The following is a 25931-nucleotide window of genomic DNA, read 5'->3' on the forward strand; positions in this document are numbered from 1 at the left end:
AAGGTTCCTTCTCTGCCACCAGGACCCAACATGAATCACTAAGCAAGTCATGTCAGGACCTACCTGGCAGAAGGATGGGAGTTAACTCAAGCCATGTACAAAAAAGATTGACCAGGAATCAGCTTGAAGGCACTACAGGTTCATTTTTCATAATTTAGTTTTTGGTTTATTATTTACAAATGAATTAACAAAGTTTAAAACTGAAACCAAAACTCCAATTGTGACCGTTCCAAAAAATACAGATTTAATGAGCGTTTTAATCCTTTGATGAACTAATAAGGATTAAAGGTATTACATGGCATTATACCTCTTAAGTAATGCTGATCTATCATCAGATTAGATCATTGTGCCTTGAAAGTTCATTTGTGGCCAATGTTGCTCACTTGTCTGCTCGTACTACTGCAGTATAAGGTAATATGGCACTCACCAGTACATAGTAGTAAGCATACAGAGCTGCCACATGGTGCGTCACAAAATACTTATCACCTATCGCCTTCCAGTAGCAAATAATCAGTAACAAGTCTGCAAGAGAAGAAGCCAGAATGACTTATGATGTACATTGATAATATAACAAAAGGTCATAAGGGCATAAGGCGGAGATGGGGGGGGGGGGGGGGCGGTTGGCGGGGCAATCAATAATATGCACCCATACAGTATTTAAAAATCCGAAAAGCCTTAGTTTTAACCAATAGAATGTGAGTAACCATGTCGTAATATGGTTAACTGGCTGTCACTTCACTTACATACAGTGACTATCACCAGCTTTTACACAACTAAACCCCAACAGATGGGTATAAAATATCCTTTCTAGCACTTCATCCTTTATGTAAAAGCTCTCTCTGTTTACCATTTAGAAAAACACTTGCCTCCAAAGTCATATGCAAATGAGCTGTGAAGAGTCATTTTTTTTGCCTGAGATAAGTTACTTTTAGAGGCTGGAAGAGGAATGTCATCTCTTGGCCTCTATAGTACCCAGAACAATGATTTTATATGAAAGATAATAATGTCATCCATCTAATCACATCATTTTTGAGATTTAAAAGCTGTAACTGTATTGAATAAGGCACAAACTGGAGCCCCTTTAAAATCTAAATAATACTAGGACTCACATTGCCAATAGAGCAGACAATTCTATACCTACATCGGCAGCTCAGCAAATCTCAAAATGCAGTATACTGTGTTTTTTTACAGAGTCAAAATGATAGTTGCCCAGGCGATTCCTAAATCACACCAAGTCATGGATCCTAACATATGGGGGGAATTTAATTTATATGTAATCCACAACAAAAATATGCAGCAATCCCTATAGGCCAGTGATGGCGAACCCTTTAGAGACCGAGTGCCCAAGCTACAACTAAAATCCACTTTTTTACCGTGAAGTGCCAACATTGCATTTTAATCAGTAATTTATTGCTACCTGTTCTTCCACATCTTTCAATCGTATTAATTCCTGGGGCCACTATTACAGTTGAAAGAAGGAGGGCAAATTCAGACCAACATTATAGCTTCTCTCCAGGGTCTCTCTGTACAGGAAGAATGGTGGGTCCAGCAGGATGACCTCCAAAGATAATGCAGCCCTTTCCACACCTTCTCACTTTTCCCACAGTTCCAAACAGCCAATGAAGTGTCACTTTAAAATAGCGCTGAGAGCAGCATCTCTTAAGTTGCCTGGGACTGCAGGAAGATATGGTGGATTTGTTTCTGTCTGATGAGCTCTGTCCTGGGTTGACAACCTGAGTGCCCACAGAAATGGCTCTGAGTGCCACCTCTGGCACCCGTGCCATAGGTTCGCCACCACTGCTATAGGCTTATTAGCTGTAGTGAGAAAATATGTACCCGAAATGTCACCTGTAACTTTAGTTCTCTCCTTCCTCACATCTATAATCCATAAATAGTAACAAGCTTTCTCCTGGAGGTAGGTAGCTTATGAAATTGCTCTGCTAAATAAATCCTGGGCTTCACACGAACCTAAAGCATAATTAGTACAGAATGGTAGCACTGAAATAACATATAAAGACGGCTGGCACGCAGGATGCCCAGATATGGACTGCAGCGCCCTCTATTCATCAACCACCCCCAGCTGTGTACCCTCAAGCCCCTGTGCCCTGGCGTAGACTCTGCAGCTGCTCCAACCATCTCATAGATTTATATAAAGATACAGAGGAAACATTCAGATGAATAATAAGAGCTCTGTGTATTATATAATTGGAATATGTCGATTCTCATAAGACTAAAAGATATTGCTACCAGGACCAGAGATTGTGATCTGAAAGGGGTTTTCCCACAAAGACATAGATAGAGATAAAAGATAGATATGGATAGAGCCTAACTTGCTGATCAGTGGGGGTCTCCTTGTCGGACCCCTTGTCGCTTCGTCAGCAGGGGCGTAACTACATGGGGCCCACAGTGTCAGGGGGCCTCATCATCCAAACTGACACAATAAAGAATGGAGGATGTGCACCATTATATCTATATTGTACTGCACATGCCCAGCATAATATGTATATAAGATATACTGTGATGTATATATGCAGCATCTGTGATGTGTATATGGTGTCTGTATATACTGTATGTGAGTATGTTGCATATGGCACTGTATGTATGTGTTTATGCACATGAATGTATTTATACTTGTGAGTATACTAATATGTATATTTTTTAAGTGGGAAGGGGGCCCCATGCAGTAGCCTGCTAGGGGGCCCTGTCTCTCCTAGTTACGCCACTGTTCGTCAGAGTAATGGAGCAGACGGCCGTGCATGACCGTTCTGCTCCACTAATCTCTATGGAGCTGATGGAGATCGCCAAGCGCTTTACTATAGTCCCAGGCTGCAATGATCAGCTGTAAGGTGTCTGTAACAAGGTTTTGTTGATAATCCTTGGTCCCATTACAGCAAAAAATTTTGAAAATCCAATTGTCACTGGAGCAAAAAACTAATTTTGTCTGGAGTTACAACTCTAAAATATACAGTTCATACAAATTCTTACATACAAATTCAACTTAAGAACAAACCTAAAGAACATATGCTGTATGTAACCCGGGGACTGCCAGTATATCGTTAATTCTGTACATCACAGAACCATAAACCAGATGCGATCTGAAAGATGAAATGTATATCTTTGATATAATGACAATTTAGGTATCATGTGCTATAGAGCTTAAGACAGTGATGATCCACCTCTAGCCTCTAAATGTGATTCCTCTCAGGCAAAAAAGTGACTCTTCTCAGCTCAATTGCATATGACTTTGAGGGATATTTTTTTTTGGGCATGATTTAACATAAGAGAGTGAAAGAGTTCTATAAAAGGATATTTCATACCCTATCTAGGGGGGGGGGGGGGGGTTGTTTAATGGTGGAAATGCCGGTGACAGATTTCCTTTAAATTAAAAAATAAAACTAGATGGACTACAGGAAATTCAATTTACAGAAACAACCTTGCAATGTATTATCGATGTCATCGGAGGTGCCATTTACCTGAGATGAGGTAGCCAGAAGTTATTGCAACATTCAACTTCACCATGAAAGGGTCTCCCCTGGAAAGCATATTGCAGCAGGTTATGTATAGTTATACATTGACAGACATCGACATAGACATAAGCAAAATGCCACACGGATTTATAGAGTAACAAGGTGTCATTTACAGCAGTGCTGGCCAATGTCACCCAACACTCATATATCAAGAAATGATGTACACAGGTTCTATCTATATATAGAGAAGATATATAACTCCCAACTACTCCGCAGTATAAAATGCCTTCTACTTGTCCTATAGCAGTGATGGTGAACCTTTTAGGGACTGAGTGCCGAAATTACAAGCAAAAAGTGCCAAATGCCAATTTAAAGTAACTCATAGGTTTCCAACGTATTGGCGCCCTGAGGACACCAATACAGGAGTAAGAAGGAGAAATTCTGATTATTATTGTCGTTTCCATCCAAAGTCTCCTTAACAGAATGGATCAAGGGTCTGGAGAAGGGGCTACAATGATAATCAAGTTCTTTCCACACCTCCTTGATTTAGGTCTTGAGTCCTGAATGGTGACCTTTGGCTGGGTGATAGCCTGGGTTCCCACAGAGAGGGCTCTGAGTGCCACCTCTGGGACCAGTGCCATAGGTTCACCACCACTGTCCTATAGTGTCTCTGAATAAGCGAAAATGAAAAAAGTAGAAAATACTTTCACTAGTAATGAGCATGGATAAGCGGACCCGGTAAAGTTCTCTGCCGAACCTGAAGGTTCTGTTGGGCTTCGGGTACTGAACCCGAATGCATCCCCCCACGGGTAACACCCACGATCGGTGCTGATCCAGTCTCAGGTGGTGCCCTTTTAATTCCGTAGCAAAGCCGCACCATTTTCCTGAGGATTGACTCTTCCCGATGACGTTACGGGGAGTGTCGATCTTCAGGAATATGCGGGCGCAGCAATTAAATGCTGCCAGCACCGATCGCAGGTATTAACTGAGAGGGGATGAGCCAAATGCAGAAGCCAAACTTCTTGCCGAATTCCAGATTTGGGATCGGGAATACAAACCTGCAATGTTCGGCACTGATGTTCAGGTTCGCACATCACTTCTTATTACTTATTCATAGGAAAGGTCACTAGTAGGTGATTGTGGTGGTGTGACACTAGGCAGTCTGCTTCCATTTGCATCCCCAGTGGAGCAGAAGTAATTGGAGGGATTTTGTCGACTGCACCCCCACAGATGAACTAGTAATGACATGTAATGAACTAGCTCATTATTCATTCAAACCCTAACCAGATCATTTTTAATATTATGTGGGGGGGGGGGACAGATATTTTTCTAATATACTTCATCAAGAAATCCTGCTTAGGCTGGATTCACACAGTCGTTGCCCGCCGTACCGTAGCACGGCGGGCAAACGACAGTGTGCGGGGAAAGGAGGAGGAGGTGAGCGCTGCTCACCCTCGCCCTTCTCCATAGGGATACATGGCGCATGGCACAGTATGCCGTGAAAAGATAGGACATGTCCTTTTTTTCACAGGGTAAAAAGTTGTACGGTGCTGCACCTTACCGCTCCCATAGGGCGCCGTGCGCCCATTGCCGTCTATAGTGGACTTATATTGGCCGTATATACATCCCCCATGCGGCAGTGTGAATGTAGCCTTAGTATGTAAAATATAAGGTTACAAAGCTCCCTCCCATAAAAATCCGTATACCAGACTTTGTAATGTTTATCTATGGAGCTGACTATGAGCTCATATCTAATCTCCTTGTGTAGGTAAAGAGCTCTGAGAAGGAAGAACTAACCCCTTCACTTTCAATTTGATTGTTGAAAATAATGCTCATAGCTCATGCTAACAGGAAGGGTTAACATTCACTTGTTACATTTGTGTAAACTAACAGAAGAGAGACCCATCTTCAATCTGGTATACAGATCTACCATGGCAACAGAGAAGTAACACTGTAACTAAGGGGCACTTTGCTGCCTGTTTCTTTTCAATCTAAGGGTGCATTCACATGGCCGTTATATGGGCCGTGATCTGGTTGCATAATTTGAGACCAGATCATGGCCCCCAAAGACTTCTATGGCTCCTGATAACGGTGCAGTGAGCACACGGTGTGTCACTGCACCGCCATTGAGTTGACCTATGGAGGGAGGAGGGGTGAAGAGCACTCACCCCTCCCAGCTCCTACTCCTACTCCTGTGCTTGCCTGTGATCTGGTTCAGGCAAGCATACGGCCATGGGAAAAAGCCGTAATTAGAATTTCTCAAAGGAAATCAACCATTTTTTTTTTTTCTAAGTAAAAAACATCTAAAGATACTCACCTATGTTCCTCTTGATGTTGATCCTGGTGCTGGTCTTCTCTAAACATGACACACAGGAACTTATACTTAGCAGCACGGAGCGTGGGGACGAGCTGTCCGGCGCTCCAGGCTGCTAATTATGCACTTCCCAACATGGGAGAGGGAGGCATCTATCATGCTGGAAGCGTGAATTCACACCTCTCATGTAACTTCACCTCCTTCTCCTAGCATGGGAGAAGGAGGTGCGGGGGTGTGCATAATTAGCAGCCCATAGCATCGGACATCACATCCCTGCACTCCGGGCTGCTAATTATAAGTTTCTTTTCTAGGTGATCCCAGCGTGTCAAGCTTGGCTAATTTAAGTGCCGGGATCAACATCAAGAGGAGCAGAGGTGAGTATCTTTAGATGTTTTTTTACTTTTTTTTTTAAATGGTTGATTTCCTTTTATGAAGTATATTAGAAAAATGTTCACAACACTCTCCCCCTGCATAATATCAAATATTTTCTGAAATGAAGGTTACTCATTATGTCCCTAGAAAACCCTATTAAAGCTACCGGTAAATAACCTTTTAACAAGCTTGTGTTTATATGATGAATAACATTGCTTCTGATTATTAAGTGACATGTATTCATCATCTCCCAGCAGATTTCTCCCTTTGCATTTTTTCTGTGCTGCTGGGTGGAGACTTAGCTGCTCTGACATACTACTGCAACTTCCCATCTCTATATAGCTTCTATATAATCTAACAGTTATGCTTTCTTCCGTCCTTCAGCTAGTAAGTTGAAATTCAGTATCTAACAGCAGGTTTGCCCAGTTTATTAATGGCTACTGTATCTGAACGTTTTTAAAACACAGTGGAGGGAAATTTATTAAAGGACATCTAGCACCAGTATCAACGATTGCCAACCAAGAAGCACACTGACATACAGTATTGGTGCGTGCCCCCTCTGACAGGACCTGCTCTTATTTTGGCTTCTTATGCCCTAGTTTAAAAAAAAAAAAAAAAAGGCTTATAGAATTCTCCAAATGAGTCTGAGAGGCTATGGGCTCCATAATGGAAGCCAGAAGCCCCACAAGTTTTTTTGCATAATTTCTAAAGGGAACCTGTCACCAGGGACCTTATTTTCACTGAAGACAGGTTGCAGGAGCCCATTACAGCTACATTGTGTGCCAGTATGTCAGTGTGATTGGTTTACAATCCTTTATCCTGGTGGTAGATGTTCTTTAAAATTCCAGCTGCTGGTGCCTATCTCTACTAAGAGGCTCTAGCTTCTTAAAAGATCTGGAGCAAGCCATGTCTGAACTAGCGGAGTTTACTCCTAGTCTCCATTCTATGGAATATCAGGTGGGGCAGGCATTCACGCTACTCCCCCTGCCCCATTCCAGACACACCCAAAGTATTGTACGGGTCGGAGAAACGGAGGGGGGAATTTACATACCTTCTCTGCCAGAAAACTGGAGGAGGAGGCATAATGAATCTCTCGCAATTAATATTTCCTTTTCTGTCCTATATTTACTTACCACACGGGATTAGCATTGACGGCGTCATCATACACCAGGATATACAGGCAGAAACATCCAACCACCACTGCGTGGAATGTGGACACAGTTCTGTGCAGAAGATAAAGGGATGGAAAGGTGAATCAGGAGGATTACAGTGGGTTGTTAGCCATGTGAGTGATGCAGCAAAATATGGCTGTGGGACCGCAATGGGGGACTTATAAAATGATTAATAGGAGTTTTATTCTTCTTCTGCCTCCATGATGGCAATTTTAAGATTTTGGAAGACCCATTTTAATTACAATAGAATAACTCATCTGTTAACATGTACATTCATTTCAGTGGATGTTAAATGTTACTGCCTGTTTGCATCCATTCCTTCAGTTTCCTTTCCATTTGAGCGGAAAATTTGATGGAAGCAGCAGCGCTATTTCTGTCTCACATTACCCCAGCGCTAACGGAAGTGGTGCAAACACTAATGGAAGATGTTATAAGTTTACTGAAATAAATGAACACTTTAACAGATCATTTAGACGTCTGTTATATCATTAGTTACAGAAGATAATTATGGAGCTCTGAAAGGAGGTGTGAATGGGCCCTTGGATGCCGTAGCCCTACACATTGGCCAGGCGGACTCCGTACCCATCAGTACCAAGGTAACAGGATGCCAGTAGGTAGATGTCGCTGTGGGTTACATTCACTTAGTTATAATGTATGAATTACAATACATTTACTGAGTCATCTGGGGAAACATGTTGCTTACATAAAAGGCAATATTATTAGGATATTGGTTCAGGTCCAGGAGGACAGCATCTCCGATCAGAAGTTCAGTCTATTTGAGGCAATAACTTGTCATTCTATCGAAAGCTTCTATATTAACTTCCTATATACAAACACCTGTCCATGGTCATGTGATGTCACACAGGTGTAGGGCTCAAAAGCATCACACAGCTCAGATTACACTGGGGCAGATTTACTTACCCGGTCCATTCGCGATCCAGCGGCGCGTTCTCTGCGCTGTATTCGGGTCCGGACGGGATTTAATAAGGCAGTTCCTCCGCCGTCCACCAGGTGGCGCTGCTGCGCCGAAAAACATCTGAACACGCCAGAGTTCACCGGCTCGGGCTGAGTGAAGGTAAGCGCGTCCCGAGCGACACATTTTCCGTTCTTAAATGCAGCGTTTTTTCCGAATACGTCGGGTTTTCGTTCGGCCACGCCCCCCCGATTTCCGTCGCGCGCATGCCAGCGCCGATGCGCCACAATCCGATCGCGTGCGCCAAAATCCCGGGGCAATTCAGGTACAATCGGCGCAAATCAGAAATATTCGGGTAACACGTCGGGAAAACGCGAATCAGGCCCTTAGTAAATGACCCCCACTGTGTTTTACAGCGAGCTGTGCACCTGTGTGACATCACATTACCATGGACCGATGTTTAGGTACAGGAAGAAAACAATGAAGCTGTCTGTTGCATGACAGCAAGGAGAGATCTTGGAAACCGAGAAGAATTGAAACAGAAAGTGTATTTGGAAAAAATGTATAACTTTTCATTACACAAACAATATCAATTGTTTAGCTGGAATGTGATTAAAGTGGACAACCCCTTGAAGGCACAGAAATGACAAAATGATTAGTAGTTGCTATGAAAGATGTCATCATAGCCTGGCACTCAAACACAACAAATCTTGCTTCAGGATCTCCTACACAGCCGTCGTCTTTCCTTCAGCTCTGCATCTCAAAGAGCCACATTAACTTGCTTGGTTGCCAAGACAGAGGGGAAAGCTACTTTAAATTCCCCACAGGCACATCATATTACACCCAGAGATACCAGTCAGTGAAATTCAAAGCTGAAATGTACTTGTGCATTGCAGGCAAAGCCAAGCCAGGAAACGGCTTGTTATAAAACTTCGGAAGTTCCCAAATAATCGGATGCTTAATCTACATCCCATATAGCGATCGAGGCTCATCTAATCAGTCTGTGCTCAGTATACTATTGTCACGTTCTAGCAGATGACACATATCATACGCCTGTTATATAGCGCCTGACGCAGAGTAAAATGTCTCTATAATAATCTATAAATAGGATGCTATGAGGGAATTGTGCTCACCTCGCTGAGTAATGACAATGCACGTCAGGCAGAAAACATAGAGGTAAGGAGACAACAGTGCAAACTAGTTCCCCCTGGTACTTTCAGCATGACCAAGGATGACCCTGAAGAACTGCGTGACGTGCCATGAGATGATGGGATTGGAGGAAATTATAACATACGTTAAATATACTATAATCAGCCATGACAAATAGCATCAGAATTGGTCTAAAAAAGTAGTTTCCCCAGGGTGGATATAAGGTGAAGGATGAAAGTTTACTTATGCACTGAAGGATAGGAGTAGCAGTACTGTGCAGTCCCAATATATACATGATAGGAGTGATAATACTGTTCTGTGCTAATGTATCCAGGATAGGAGTAGCAGTAATGTGCTGTGTCTATATATCCAGTATAGAAGTGAGTAGTAGTACTGTGCCCATATGAACACGATAGGAGTGATAATACTGTTCTATGCCCATATATTCAGGATATGAGTAGTAGTACTGTGCTCTGCCTATATATATAGGATATACTCCAGAACTGTGCAGTGCCAATATATACAAAATAATAGTAGTAGTTTTGTGCCCCTATATTCAGGATAGGAGTAGAAGTACTGTGCACTACACATATATAAAGCATAAGAGCAGTAGTACTGTGCTGTGCCCATATATTCAGGATAGAAGTAGTAGTACTGTGCTGTGCCCATATATACAGGATAGGAGTACTAGTACTGTGCTGTGCCCATATATTCAGGATAGGAGTACTAGTACTGTGCTGTGCCCATATATACAGGATAGGAGTACTAGTACTGTGCTGTGCCCATATATTCAGGATAGGAGTAGTAGTACTGTGCTGTGCCTATATATGCAGGATAGAAGTAGTACTACTGTGGAGTGACCATATACACAGGATATAAGTAGTAGTACTGTGGAGTCCCTATATATACAGCATAAGGGCAGTAGTACTGTGAAGGCCCATATACTCAGGATAGGAGTAGTAGTACTGTGGAGCGCCCACACATTGTATATCTCTCTCCTTTCTTCCTTCTCACTGTGATATGAGACCGGAAAAAAGAAATTATATTTTACAGCATTAAAATAGGCTTAGGATTTTTTTTTAAACTGAATGCCATGATTGGTTGTCATAGTGATCACATAATTGGGGACTGTAGTAATCAGGTCCCTATGACATCTACAGAATCAGAGCTTGTTGCTAAAATTGAGAATTGAGCAGCCGAGACTGCCGTATGGGACACAAGTGCAGAATTGGGCTAAATTCACACCTCTAGCATGTGCTCCTGTTATGTGCGTTATTACCCTATTAAATCGAAATATAGTAAATATTTCAGCGGGTGCCCCTGGAAAAGGTTTAAACGGAAGGCGTCAACATAGATTGCGCCATTACAGCAGTGAGAGTCGTCTACTCCATTGCTCTCATGGAGCGACGAGGGGTTTGACGGATGTAAATGGGACCCCATGTTTTCGTGATATGTGGATAGGGCCTAACTTGTGTGAAACCCTCTTTAAGGAGTTTGTCTTATAGAGCTTCTTAAAGTTCTATGCAGTACAGGGCTTTTTGTCAGGGGCTTTTGTCTCCTGTTAAAAAAAAATCACCTAAAAATGTACCTCCTTCCTGTGCCTCTAATTATAAAACCTGCAACACATACTAGCCAGAATAAACATATTGGCAATTGATATTCATAGGACAATTAGGAGATTCACTATACACAATCTGAAAATAGTTTGAGGAAGGTGGGGGGGGGGGAGCAAAAAATATTTGGGTTGACAAACATACACAATGGGGCACATTTACGAAGGGTCCGCACACGCCATTTCCGTCGGGTTTCCCGACTATTTCCGATTTGCGTCACATTTAACAGGGGTTTTTGGAGCACGAGATCGAAATTTTGGCGCAATCGCCCCGACTTTCATTCGACACAAATTTGGGGGCGTGGCCATCGGACAACCCAACTGATATGGACTAAGTGCGGGATTTAAAATTCAAATTGTGTTAATGCACTCACATACACCGGGAAGAAGAAGGTGAACTCCGGCGGACCTGAGCGGGGAAGCGACACATGCAGGATCACAGGCGCACAATCTAAGTGAATCGTGCCGGATTTCATCCTTGTGGGACAACGCACCTCGAGGATCGCGACAGGAGCGGGTAAGTAAATGTGCCCCAATTAATTTAAAATTCTTAAAGCTGTACTCATCTAGGAGGCAAACTGCAGTGTGGATTGGCATAAGTGCTCACAGCAGTGTAAGATATACAATACTCTTCCCATCACTTGTACCTGGAATTCCATTCGATCTTCTGCTTTGCATTGAGCTTGGTGAAGCCACAAGTAAATCGCGTGGAGAGCCAACAGCTTCCGAAGTGAAACAGGAACTGAGAAACGGCAAAGCTGGTCGCAGTGATACACAGTGTCAGCGGGCTGAAATTAGGCATGGTAACCTACAAGAGAAAGAGATTACATCCAGCATGCTTCAGATATGGAATATGCTGAGCTTTCGCTTTATAGCCGACATTACTTCCAGTGCCAACAGCGCATTTCTTTGTAGCAGTCCTCTAAAATGCTGCATTGTTGATACTCCTTGACACATTAACTTACTGCCTTGAACCAAGCCAGCATATCTGAAGGAGGGATTGATTATACATACCAGCGGATTGATTTACCTTACCAAAATAGCAAATGATGCATTGCAGATATTGTAACACTTGTCTGTGTTATATTGTATTAACCAGCTCTACAAAACACAAAGTCACTTGGGGGGGGGGGCTGAGCAAGTTATCGAAGACTTCACCATAATTATATACGGAGGAAGGAAGCTGAGAGGAGTGAACATCGTGTCCTAACTGCAGGCGGCATGCTATAGAGCAGGAGACACTGAGCAAATGGTAAATGGTGTCTTAAATGCAGATGGAATGTTATAGAGCAGGAGGAGCAGAGCAGATATTTTATACTGTCCTGTTTGCAGGTAGCATGTTATAGAGCAGTAGGCGTTTTGTAGATTGTACAGGCAGTGTGTTATTGAGCAGGAGAAGTTAAGCCAATTGCACAGAGTGTCCTATCTTAAAGCAACATGTTATAGAGCAGGACTACACATTCATCCCATTGAAACCACCTAGCTTGTTAAAAAATAATTGGCCGGACAAGTGGTCAAAGTGTTTAGATTCATAATGCCCTACTGAGTGGTCCATTACGCATGACCTTTAAATGACAGCTTCCCATTAAGCTCTTTAAAGAGAAGCCTTCTTTTAGCTAAAAATTATTTTCCCAACATCCATGGCAATCAATGTCCTGCAAGGCTGGCCCCTCCAATCTACTCATCTCCTTCCTGTTCTAAGTATTTAGGACTTCAGCTCATGTGACCAAGGTGATGTCATCCAAGGTCCTATTACATCTGCAACGTCTACCCCATGTATGTATCGGATCACACAAAATGGAAGGTGTAGAAGTCAATGGAGTATGGGGAGGAGTAGAAATCTATGGAGCTATGCTGTGATTCCATGTGATCAGATACATAAATCAGGTAGGTGTAACAGGACCGTACATGACATAACCCTGGCCACATGACTTTAAGTGCCTAATGATGTAATATCTTTCTCAATGTTCCATACAGCAGCACGTGATAGAATGAGACCTGCCAATCAGGAACAAGGAGGCAGGGCGACGCAGTAACCACTGAATACTAAGCCTCGGGGGAGTGGGCCTCTAGGACCCTAACTGGTTCACACATTGGCCTCCAACCACCACCTATAGAATGACAGCAAACAGACATCCAGAAAACTGTGAGGAACTGACACATGAAGTATATTGGAACGTTGTATCATTTTTTTATTACACAAACAATTATTTGCTTAAAGTGGACAGTCCCTTTAAGGACTTACATGGCGGCTGGCAGAAACCATCACCATCAGGTTTTGCCACTTTTCATAAATTTTATCCCATGAAGTAGAAATGATCAAGTATTGGTAAGATAGATCCATTCACCACTTTTTATAACCTAGCATCAGAGATTAGCTCTCTCCAGGAAATATTGTTTGAAAGCAGAGGCAGCACCCAAATCCACTCCTCAACAGAGAATAAGCTGTGAATGATATAAATAAACACACATTTGGCGAGCGTACAACCACGTTTCACAATCTCATTTAAATGAAGCGCAGCAGCATCTGCTCGGCAAGGTGACTGTTTCCATAGAGTTGAGAAAGAGTCATTACAAATTTGGAAACTCATAGGCTTCCCTTGAGCGGACATACAACACAAGTTTTCTCACACACAAATTTTAATATACGGTACTTTAAATGGCATTTTGTTAGAGTGCAACAAAGGGTAAGTGAGTGAACGCCTTCATTTTGGAATAAGTTTAAATTGTATTTTATGTGTTCCTGTTGTATGTGTTTCCCATATACTAAAAAGGAGACTGGTTGTAAACCTAACAAATTAAAACTTGTGGTTACGACCCATTTCATCTATATACATGTATATAAAGTAACCCGAGGTTACCAGAAGCAGCCTGCAAGCAACTACGGCTACCATATACACGGACAAGCAAAAGGGTAACAATGTTTTGAACTTTGGGCATATTTTTTGCAACTCTAGACAGAATGGCTGCCTCCATTTTAAGGACATCTCTCACATCCAACCCTTTCTCAATCCAGAGGCTACAAAGTTGCCAGTGTCCTCATCATCTCCCACTTGGACTATTCTTCTCTGTGGTCTCCAAGCTAACACTCTAACAACCCTTCAATCCATCCTTAAAGGAAATCTACCAGTTCAAAAAAAAACCTAAAAATACCTACCTCCATTTGTCCAAACTACAAAAAAATAAACATTTTATAGCCTGTAACATGTAGATCTGCCCTGAATGGCTCTATTCCATGTCTGGCTTTGTGCCTATAAAGCAGTCAACACCACATATGGGGCTTCCTCATATTCTGGAAAAATTGGGTATCAGTTTTCATTTTTAGCCAAAATTAATGTATTGTCTAAAAAAAAATAGAGCTTGTAAATTACACCTCCATTTTGTTTTAACACCTGTGAAACATCTAAAGGGTTAACACACTTTTTCACACATTGAAGGGTGCAGTTTCTAAACTCTCATAATTTACAGGGTTTTGCTGCTATTTAGGACTCTCAAAGTCTCTTAAAGCTGAGCAGGTGCCTCTAAAGAAGGTTTTTGATGACTTCAATAAAAATTAGAAAAATTGCACCCACAATTCTGAACCTCCTTACAGCCTAAAAAAGAGAGAGGATGCATAATAAGCCATGCCAATATAAAGCGGCCATTTATGAAATGTTAGTTATAAAGTTACTTGGGTGCTATGATGATCTGCCTGAAAAGCAGAAAATTTTGAACTTTCAAAATGAAATTTTTTGACAATTTTTTGCCAAATTTCCATTTTTTGCATTGCTAAACACAAAAGATATCAAAATGTTTCTATTACGTTGAAGTACAACGTGTGACGAGAAAACAATCTCAAAATCCCGTGGATATGTAAAGCGCTACAAAGATATCACCTCCTATAATGACACAGGGCAAATTTAAAAAAAGAAAAAATCAGGCTTGGTCCTAAGGTCCTACTATTTATGTGGATGCTACAACAAGAATAAGATAAAATTGTATTTTAACTCGTCCACTCCTAGGTATAAACTTTCTGATGATGTACCACATTATAATGCAGCGGTCATGGGTTGTAAACTGCAGTCACTAGATTACCACCAAATAGTTAATTAAGCAATGACACAATATAGGTAGAAGTACAATGTAGAGCAGAATGTATCATACAGGAAGCACTGTCATTCTATGTGATAGGTCATATATCGTTACAGCAAGTGCATCCATAATTTATGTATATTTACTATCATGGAAATGACACCAAATTTATCTTTCCATCAATTTGCAGTGAATCAATCTGCCTGTGAAAGTAAATTTTAACACCTCTGATGAGCAGAAAGCTGCCTTGTCCATCACTGTCACGCTGGAGGACAGAGCTTGTGACATGATGCTCTCCACATTGCGGTATATTTAGGAATAGTAAAGCCCCGCTGTCACTTATTAAGGATCTTATGCTTGAGAATCTCTGATGTAAAGAAGAAGTCTATTATTAATGGATCATTAGCATTTCTAAGTAAAGAAGAATGATTCTGAAAGGAATGTCCAGACTTATGAATAAATCAATGTGTAATAAAAAGATCTGTTCACTGATCCCGTCTACACCTGACTCCATACAAATGCATGCAAATCTTTTTGCTAAAATGTGATGTATGTAATCTTTAACAAATGTAAAGAAAATGCAAGAATGTTTAACTACCCCCCCCCCTCCACTTTCAGCACCCAATATGCTAAATAGAATCTAAGGGGTGCAAAGATTTGGGGTTGGTGGAAGTAATTAAAGGTCTTTGTTAAAATGTCCATTGGATTGGAGGGAAACTACAACACAGAATTTATATATTGAAATAGTTCCCCCTCTCTTTATATCCACCTAACAGCTTTTCTAATAAAGAATCCAAGATTAAGGTGGAAATTTTATTGAATTCTAACAAGCAAGCAGAGCCTAATAATCACTGATAACTCATATAAAAGAAGTACAGATCAAACCCCAGGTCTCATCTTTTACAAAACTAGTTCTCAGGAGATACAGATGATGGATGTCAGGCGAGGATGTGGCAATGGTACAGATGAGAAGGCCCGGAGGGTCAAAGGTTTATACCAAGAAGGCAGAAAGGCATTGGCTGTAGGTGCTCGGTATATACTGTCTATGGGGAATGGCCGGGATGAGCTCTAGGTGCACTTTGAGACCAAGACCTCTACCCAAGTATCATGAAATTCACCATTACAACATCACCTCGTTACATATCTTATCATTCCACCTACTTCTGGCTGTCCTGAATTATGTATCATTGTCCAAACCTAGACATCATCTGCAATGTATATGGACTAACATGGGAATCCCAATCTCAATTATCAAAATCCATACGAAGGGTGAAGAATGAACGGGTCTCTTGATCCACAGGACAGGGCCTAACTTGCTGATCAGTGGGGGTCTCAATGATGACACTCCTACAAATCACAAGAACGTGGGGGTTCGATGTAACCTCGTTGAGAACCCTTGTTGCTCTGCTATCTTCGTCAGCACCATAGAGATTAACGTGCAGGCTGGCAATGCACGGGTGGCTCCTTCACTCACTTGGGGGAGTAACGAGGCCTCCGACGTGGGTACGTCAGATGCCTCGTTCTCATGATCTGTGGGTGTCTCTTTACCGAGACCCCCACCAATCAGCAAGTAAGGCCTAACTTGTTTCGTGGGAAAACCCCTTTAAGGATAGTGGGACTGCCCCACAAGAATTCCCATTGGAGCTATTACTGTTTACATATTGAACTACATATATACAACCATAGAAAATAAATTTTAATAAACCACAATCAAGTGCACAGCAAAAATATGTGATCCAAAAATGAACCCAAGTTTTACTCTACAAAAAATGTTTAAACACACATAAAGTTCACATCATTTGTATTATTCTGTAACTAACAGAAAAACACAACTTTAATAAGTGTCTAAGAACATTGAGACTTCTAGGAGAGTAATATTCTACGAGACCATAAAGGTATAAGGAGCGCTGGTGAAGCATGATCAAGAGCGCACCAGCCATATGGAGTATTTGGAGAAGGGAACTTGTGGGCCCCTGTGCTCATGATCCTTGGCTGGAAAACTCCATTAAATTGACACATGACTCTCACACAGTTGTAGTTTTTCTGTAAAATTAAAAAATAACCAGCACCTACATAATCCAAATTCACATCTACTGGAGTGTGACTGTCACATGTCACATAAGAGTCACACCAAAGTCACAAGGAACGTTGTTTAATGTATATCTGCTGAAAATGTAGCCAGCTTCAACTAACACATATTGAGTTTTACCTGGAGAGAGAGGTTACCAAAGCATGACAGGAGCGGAAATCACTGAAGACGTCCAACCATAGTAACATCTACACGATAAGCGCGCAGGACAAGTTATATCATATTCATGTCTGATAGGAATCCTGACAGTCAACAGGCTGATCAGATATCATTGCACAGTCATAGTGCAAGAAACTCGAGTAATCCAAGGAACGTATTTCACAACATCTGCAGAGAAGGCCGGCGTATATATGGTACAGAACATGGAACCAGCCTATCACTCTATACAGCAAGCAACTTGCTCAACAGGTTTTCTCCCCTCGAAGGTTAATGGGGCCATAAGTCACCAGGAAAAACTTACACTTTTGTTGTGTTGCACCAACTGAGATCATCATAAAGCTTTGGCATAAATCAGAAATAGTTCATACTACTTGTTTTACTAAAGAATCGATAAAGTGTAACATAAATATTCTTCTAGTAGGTTAAGAAAATAGTTCTTCAACAGCATGAGATTGGGACACAATTCAACCCCATCATTTTAAAGCAAACAGACCCAAAATCTGTCCATGCGTCCTGTCCACAGTCATACTCGAGTATCATTTTTCTTGGTATAAAAGAAAGAAACTATGCTTTCCTCTGTCCATAGCTCTGGTCAAGTTCACTGTCTTACACCCCCGCTGACCTCTGCCTCTGGCTGTGGTCTGTATTAGGGCTCATTCACATGTGGATTATGGGGGCAGAGATCTGATCCTGTTCCTGTTCACGTTCACGTTGCGGTCAGCACACGTTGTGTCATACTGTAGTATATGGTAGGATTATTGAGACAAACTAGGTTTAAAGTACGCTGAGGGCTCTGAAAAACAGTAAAAATTAAAAAATCAAAAAATCAAACTCCTTTTCCTAGAACTGATAAACTTCTGTTTATCAGTTCTAGGAAAAGGAGTTTGATTTTTTTTTTTAATTTTGAACAGGACCAGGACCAGATCTCTGGTTAGGTATTACCACATCCCAAAATGTGTGATCAAAATATTAGAACAGTAATTCCCGACGTTAAACTCCATAACGGAAAATAGCGACCAAAGGTCAAAAACTTCACTTTTTCGCCATTTTGCAATACATAAAAAGTTTTTTAGAAAAAGTGATCAGAAGGCCGTACAGTCTTTGAAATGGTAGCAATGAAAACGTCAACTCATCTTGCAAAAAAGTGACACCAGCTCCATACTCCGAAATATGAAAAAGTTATTGGTGCCAGATGATGGCAAAGGGAAGGTTTTTTTTTTTTTTTTGTACAGAAGGTTTTAATTTTTTTAAAAATATTAAAACACAATAAAACCTACGGTATATATTTAGTATTCTCTTGAACATACTACCCAAAAGAATAAAGGAGAATTGTCATATGTGGGCACAGTGAAAGCCATAAAAATCAAGCCACAAGAAAATGGAGCAAATGCCTTTTTTCCCTAATTTCACTGCATTTGGAATTTTTTACCGCTTTTCAGTACACAGTATGGAAGATAATATTCCAACACTACAATGTGCAGTTTGTTCTGCAGAAAACAAGCCTTCAAACAGCTCTTTACATGGAAAAATAAAAAAAGTTATAGATTTTTTAATGTACGGAGTGAAAAATGGAAACGCAAAATCGAAAAAGAGCATCGGCGGGTTAAAGTATATGGAAAGATGATCTGAATGAGCGACAAGAGAGACACAGGTATGGAAATAGGCCGCTGCAGCTTAATAGACATCTTATGCCTCCTATTTAGATTTACTGTTCTGTCCATCTGTTTATTGCTCTATATGATCCTGCTGTTGCTTCCTATAAAAGGATTACTTATGGGGTAGATTCTTCTAAAGCGCTACGGAATATGATGGCGCTATATGAATAAAGATTATTATTGTTATTATTAGACTTTCGATGTGCCACGTATGGAAGACATCATAACAGCTGGTCTCCACTGGCTCAGAGACAACTGAGAATTAGAGATAGAGCCCACAGAAGGGAAATCTGGTATACAAACCAACCACACCTACAATGTTCAATGTAAAGGGAACCTACCACCACGATTCTACCTATAAAGCTAGAATTCTGCGCATGCACAGTAGCTCCGGCTTCGGAGCAGTGGTTGCGCAGCCGTGTGCCAGTCGTTCTGCGCATGTGCAGAATGCCGGCTTCCCTCGTAGCTGCGCACCGAAGATGTCAGGGTAGGAGGAGAAAAGAGACTACTGGGGCGTGGAGCATCCGCGACGTGTAGCCTCATGTCCAGCTACTCCACGCCCCAGTAGCTTCTTAAGAAAATTAACATATTAGGGTATTAAAGTTTTAAAAAGTTAGCGGGGATGTGAGGATTACCGTATATACTCGTGTATAAGCCGAGGTTTTCAGCACAAAAAATGTGCTGAAAAACGTCCCCTCGGCTTATACACGAGTCATACAGTCATAAAAAAATCTTTAAAAAAATAATAAACTTATAAACTCACCCTCCGGTGGCCCCGACCTGCAGCGCTGCTCCCCCGTTGTCCGCGCGGGTCCTCCTCTGGCTTTGGCACCCGTCTTCTGTCTTCACTAACTTCATGCCGGGCGCCGCCATGTTTTTCCTCCAGGCGGCGCCTAGTATGACGTCAGCAGCGGTGCGTCATACTAGGCGCCGTCCAGGGGAGAACAATGGCGGCGCCCAGCACGAAGTTAGTGAAGAGAGAAGACGGGCGCCGAAGCCAGAAGAGGACCCGCGCGGACATCGGGGGAGCAGCGCTGCAGGTCGGGGCCACCGGAGGGTGAGTTTATAAGTTTATTATTTTCTTTTAATGCTGGGCTGGCTGTATACTGCTGGGGGCAGGCTGGGCTGTGCTGTATACTACTGGGGGCTGTGCTGTATACTACTGGGGGCTGTGCTGTATACTACTGGGGGCTGTGCTGTATACTACTGGGGGCAGTGCTGTATACTGCTGGGAGCAGGCTGGGCTGTGCTGTATACTACTGGGGGCTGTGCTGTATACTACTGGGGGCTGTGCTGTATACTACTGGGGGCTGTGCTGTATACTACTGGGGGCAGTGCTGTATACTACTGGGGACTGGCTGTATAATACTGGGGGCTGTGCTGTATACTACTGGGGGCTGTGCTGTATACTACTGGGGGCTGTGCTGTATACTACTGGGGACTGTGCTGTATACTGCTGGGGGCAGGCTGGGCAGTGCTGTATACTACTGGGGGCTGTGCTGTATACTACTGGGGGCTGTGCTGTATACTACTGGGGGCTGTGCTGTATACTACTGGGGACTGGCTGTATAATACTGGGGGAAAGCTGTATACTACTGGGGGCAGGCTGTATACTACTAGGGGCAGGCTGTATACTACTGGGGGCAGTGCTGTATATTACTGGGGGCAGTGCTGTATACTACTGGGGGCAGTGATGAATACTAATGGGGGCAGTGCTGTATACTACTGGGGACCGGCTGTATACTACTGAGGCCAAGCTGTATACTACTGGGGGCAGGCTGTATACTACTGGGGGCTGCTGTATACTACTGGGGGCTGCTGTATACTACTGGGGGCAAGCTGTATACTACTGGGGGCAAGCTGTATACTACTGGGCGCAGTGCTGTATACTACTGGGGGCAAGCTGTATACTACTGGGGGCAAGCTGTATACTACTGGGGGCAGGCTGTATACTACTGCGGGCAGGCTGTATACATACTGGGGGGGTCTGTGACTAATGCATTTCCCACCCTCGGCTTATACTCGAGTCAATAGGTTTTCCCCGTTTTTGATGGTAAAATTAGGGGTCTCGGCTTATACTCGGGTCGGCTTATACTCGAGTATATACGATAGCTCTAAAAAGGGCTATCCTCATGTCCCATACATCCACCTACCACCCGTTCTACCTTTATAGGTAGAATCGTGGTGGTAGGTTCCCTTTAAGAAAAGAATGTCTGCTATGCAGCCATAGTCCAGACACTCTATATACGAATACATTGAAGGTCATTGGTTTTCTTGTCCAGATAAAGAACGAAAACAATTATTTGGAGCATGTGGCCAAATATTTTCTTTGCCTGTCAGGTGTAAAAGGGGTTATCACGCAAAATATAAGATGAACAATAAATGTAAAATCTTTTAGACCCTCACAATTGCTAGAATTCATGCAACAAAGTGGCCCCCATCAATCAGATTATAATCCCATATCCTATGAATAGGGGATAAAAAAAAGCAGTGTGCTGTGTAATATGTGGGCTACATAAATAAATAAAGTAATTATTATTATAAAAAGGATTGAATATGATTAAAAATAAACATGACTGGTTTTGTCCACAGGCTGAATGTTGAATTGCAGCGCACTCCTATTCATTTCAATGGAGCTGCAGTATCAGATAGGACCCTTTGACAAGAAAGGTGCTATGCCTGGATGAAAGCAGTAGTGTTATCCTAAACCTGGACAACCCCTTTAAACATGGAGTTACCTCTTTATTGTGATGTGCTTCTTTATTTAGAGATAGCTCTACTCGGTTATGTTCCTTAGGCTGCATTCACACGATGTATGCAACATATGGCCTGGCGCCACATTCCGTCGAAAGATAGGACATGTCCTATCTTTCTACGGGCAGCGGAACGGTACTTTGTGATGTATGGTGGTATACGCCATATATATGTCGGCCACATATACGTCCCCATATGTTCATGTGAATGTAGCCTGAGTCACATAGACATTGAACAATCTGCAGGGTCAAACTTCACAGGTTTGTTACCTTATTACACTGATGTAGATTGTTTTTTGGTTAGTTACCCATCAGAGATGCCACATAAATGTCTGTTGCGGCCCCAGATCATGAGAATAGGGGTAACAAGTATAGTAGATGAATGATGTGCCTCTTTGTCCATTCACTTCTATGAAACTGACTACACAGTGGTCATTTTTCACTCATTGTTTCATTGCAGCCAATTGGTAAGAACAAAAGAGTTGTTTTGTGATCATTAATGTACACTCTGCCCCCATCTTGACAGAAAAAAAATGAAATGTTTAATAAAATAGAAAAAATATCTACAAGAAAAACTGAAATATCACATGGTCATAAGTATTCAGCCCCTTTGCTCAGTATTGAGTAGAAGCAGCTTTTGAGCTAGTACAGCCAAATTGTTCCCACCTGGATTTGGGGATCCTCTGCCTGTTCCTTGCAGCTTCTCTCCAGTTCCCTCAGGTTGGATGGTGAACGTTGGTGGAGGCCATTTTCAAGTCTCCCCAGAGATGCTCAATTGGGTTTAGGTCCGGGTTCTGTCTGGGCCAGTCAGGAATGGTCACAGAGTTGTTCTGAAGCCTCTGCAGTGTTATTTTAGCTGTGAGCTTAGGGTCATTGTCTTATTGGAAGGTGAATCTCCAACCCCTGCCAAAGCACTCTGAAAGAGGTTTTCATCCAGGAAATCTCTGTACTTGGCCACATTCATCTTTTTTTCCATTTGCAACCAGTTGTCCTATCTCTGCCCCCATAGTCCTTCTTCTGTTTACAAACTGTATGTGGCTTTCATATGTCTTGCACTGAGGAGAGGTTTCCTTCGGCTCACTCTGCTATATAGCACCAACTGGTGGAAGCTGCAGTAATCGTTGACTTTATGGAACTTTCTCCCATCTCCCTACTGCATCTGTGCATCTCAGCCATAGTGATATTGGGGTTCTTCTTTATCTGGCTCACCAAGGCTCTTCTCCCATGATCGCTTAGTTTGGCTGGACAACCAGGTCGAAGAAAAGTTGTGGTCGTCCCAAACTTCTTCCAGTTAAGCATAATGGAGGCCACTGTGCTCTTAGGAACCTTGATTGCTGCAAAAATTCTTTTTTAACCTTGGTCAGATCTGTGCTTTGCCATAATTCTGTCTATGAGCTCCTCGGGCTGCTTGACATGCACTGTGAGCTGCGAGGTCTTATATGTACAGGTATGTGACTTTCCTAATCAAGTCCAATCAGTTTAGTTGACCACAGCTGGACTCCGATGAAGCAGTACTTTCTCAAGGGGGATCGGAAGGAAAAGGACAGCATGTGAGTTAAATATGAGTGTCACAGCAAAGGTTTTTTTTCTTAAATTAGCAAAAATTTCTACATTACAGTTTTTTTCTGTCAACATGGGGGCAGAGTGCACATCAATGGGCAAAAAATAACTATTTTGATCTTACCAAATTCCTGCAATGAATCAAAGAGTGAAAAATGTAAAGGGGTCTGAATGCTTTCATGTCATACTGTCAGGTACAGTATGTGAGGCTGTCACAAAATGTCATAAGATGCCATATCTGTCAGTGACCCTGGGCATTGGGTGCTTGCTGTTTCCTATGTTATCACAGATAAACCTCATTGTGCATAAGATAAGTTACCAGTTGCAGAAACGCCTTGTTCGACGTCAAGAACTCATTGTCCCTGTGTAACTCAATTTAAGCCAAAAAGGTGTGGAAAATGTGCACAATTTCGGAGTGCGCAATTCAACCTCCACTATGCAAAGGTTGAGCTGTATCCACCTTTTGCAGGGAAATTCATTGCTTAGAGACACAGTACAAACCTACCTGTTCTAAACATATCCTTTTAAGTATCAGGTCCATTTCAGGTGAAAAGTTTCAGGAACAACATATGGAGGATTCAGAGGAACAATGGACTGTGGCAGTGTTACCCAGGCTCACTGGCGGTCATTTATAATTTTTGTCGCAGGATCCGTTTTTTTGACGCACAAAATGTGTGGTTTATTAGACTGGGATTATAGATGGTGTTGCAAGGGCTTAATAAATTGATGCAAGTGAAAAGTGTCTAAAATGACTCCACATGAAGGTGAAATAGAATTTAGTAGACCAGCTTTTGGTTGGTCATATTATGTGCAAAAAAAGTGTTGGGAATCTAGAATTGCAGGAAAAGTGTCAGGATTCAAAAGCTGCTCTCAAATCGACAAGAAAAAAACAAAGGTGAGAGTGTCGAAAAAGAAGCAAATTCTGGCGCTGACAAATAATAAATATGGCACACAAGGCGCAGAAATAAAGAGAAAAAAAGACATCCAAAAAACTGGTGGAACGTGAATAATAAATGCTCACTATGGTTTGGTTCACATGACCGCAGTTATTATGGTGGAAAATGGACCATGTTTCGCGGAGTGAACATGGTCGTAAAAAAATGGTCTCAGGTATTAGGCACGTAAACAATTTTCTATCTAAGTGCTGTATGGCAAAAAAAAAAGCGACCCATTGGTACATGGTGTTAAAGGGAACCTGTCACCACCTTTTTCCAAAAAAATGGGCATTGACAGGTTCTCTCCTCACAAATAGGTAAAATTTGGTTTGGTATCCAGGCAGAGAATCCAGCAAGTCAGATGGGGAGTGGCCTCCACGGCGGTTCCTCCTCAAAGTAATCCCACACCTCCCCAGCAACGTCACCCGGCTGAATCACTGTGCCTGTGCACTAGTTTCTATTGGCTGCCATGTGCAGTGAGTGTCAGAGCGGGTCCGCATCCTCCGCCCCACTCACTGCGCATGTGCTTCATCCTGTGAGCTGTTGACGAGTGCTACGCAAACTCTGTAGGTAGTTGTGTACCAGTCACTACTGAGCAGTGAGCATGATGCGGCGCATGCGCAGTGAGCGGGCGGAGGATGCAGACTCACTGCCAAGCTCTCTGCACATGATAGCCAAGAGAGGCTAGCGTCCAGGCACAGAGATTTGGCTGGCCGGGTGACATAGCTGGGGAGCTGCAGGATTAAAGAGGAGGTGCTGCCCGACTCAGCCGTAGCGGACACACCCTACACCTGACTCCCATGTACATGGGACATGTTTAAGTACAGTAATCACATGGGCAACATCTCTAATAATTTTTGAAAATCAGTTTTGATGAATGATGGAACTTTCAATAATCAACTTTCTGTGGGAACAGCTCACTTTCACGTTTCACATCATAATGCTGCACAGTCCAGCAGTGTTAGGTTACATGAAGGCTTGGCTTCTATACCTAAAGCACTTTTTCCTGACATGTCTGTTTAGTAAATAAGTAACATATTGGGGGGGATTTACTAATTGTGCCGCAAGGACGACTGTTGGCATCTGAGATCAGTCTCTGTAAAGCACAGCCCAATGTATTAAAGCGGTGCACGGCTGTTAGTGATTACTGGGTAGACGGAATTAATCAGTCATGCGCCAGAAAAATGCCGACAGTAATGAAATGTGCGCCAAAATCTTTCATGAACTGCGCCTTCATTTTGCTCTGACCAATTTTTTCCTGGTCTATCGTGCGCCAAAAATTGCGCCTAAAAATGCAGACAAAATACACATAAATGTGGAGGATAATGTGGAAACATTAGGCCACGCCCACTTGCGCCAAAAAAAGACGGAGGTGTTGGGTTAGTCGGAAACATCTGTTCTTTCTGGCGCAAACTCATTATAAATCATCCGCAACAGTTCTGCGCCAAAAAAACATTAAAATACAGGCATTTTTTTGGCGCAGATGCGATAATACATGTGCCCCGTTGTATCATCTTTCTAAAAACTCTGCATCATGTTGTTCCTGTTATTCCTCCTAAAAATTTATGAATGAATTGCCAACTGGGCGTTACCATTCTCTTAACAAAGTGTATCCATCAGCATTGATTGGAGCAATTCATTGGAGACACGGGGGACATTTATTATTGACTTTCCGACAGTTTTCTAGGTAATTTTTTTTGCCTTTCTTCG

General features: G+C 42.3%; 1 protein-coding gene across 4 annotated transcripts in view; it reads right to left on the minus strand.

The window, feature by feature from the left end:
• The window catches only part of TLCD4 (TLC domain containing 4), a 52106-nt gene that overhangs the window by 20333 nt on the left and 5842 nt on the right, over positions 1-25931 (minus strand). For 2 of the 4 annotated variants that reach the window (XM_072127585.1, XM_072127583.1), the window contains exons 2-5: positions 11647-11807; positions 7287-7376; positions 3474-3532; positions 428-522 (exon numbers count right to left, since the gene is read on the minus strand). In XM_072127585.1, the coding sequence (XP_071983686.1) occupies positions 428-522; positions 3474-3532; positions 7287-7376; positions 11647-11801 (399 nt within the window). In that variant the 5' untranslated portion in view covers positions 11802-11807. Of the gene's footprint in view, positions 1-427; positions 523-3473; positions 3533-7286; positions 7377-11646; positions 11808-17279; positions 17421-22392; positions 23788-25931 lie in introns of those variants that run through there. The other 2 variants (XM_072127586.1, XM_072127584.1) reach the window with 2 other exon arrangements.

The sequence above is a fragment of the Engystomops pustulosus genome, chromosome 10, assembly GCF_040894005.1.
Source record: "Engystomops pustulosus chromosome 10, aEngPut4.maternal, whole genome shotgun sequence".
Classification (NCBI taxonomy): Eukaryota; Metazoa; Chordata; class Amphibia; order Anura; family Leptodactylidae; genus Engystomops; species Engystomops pustulosus.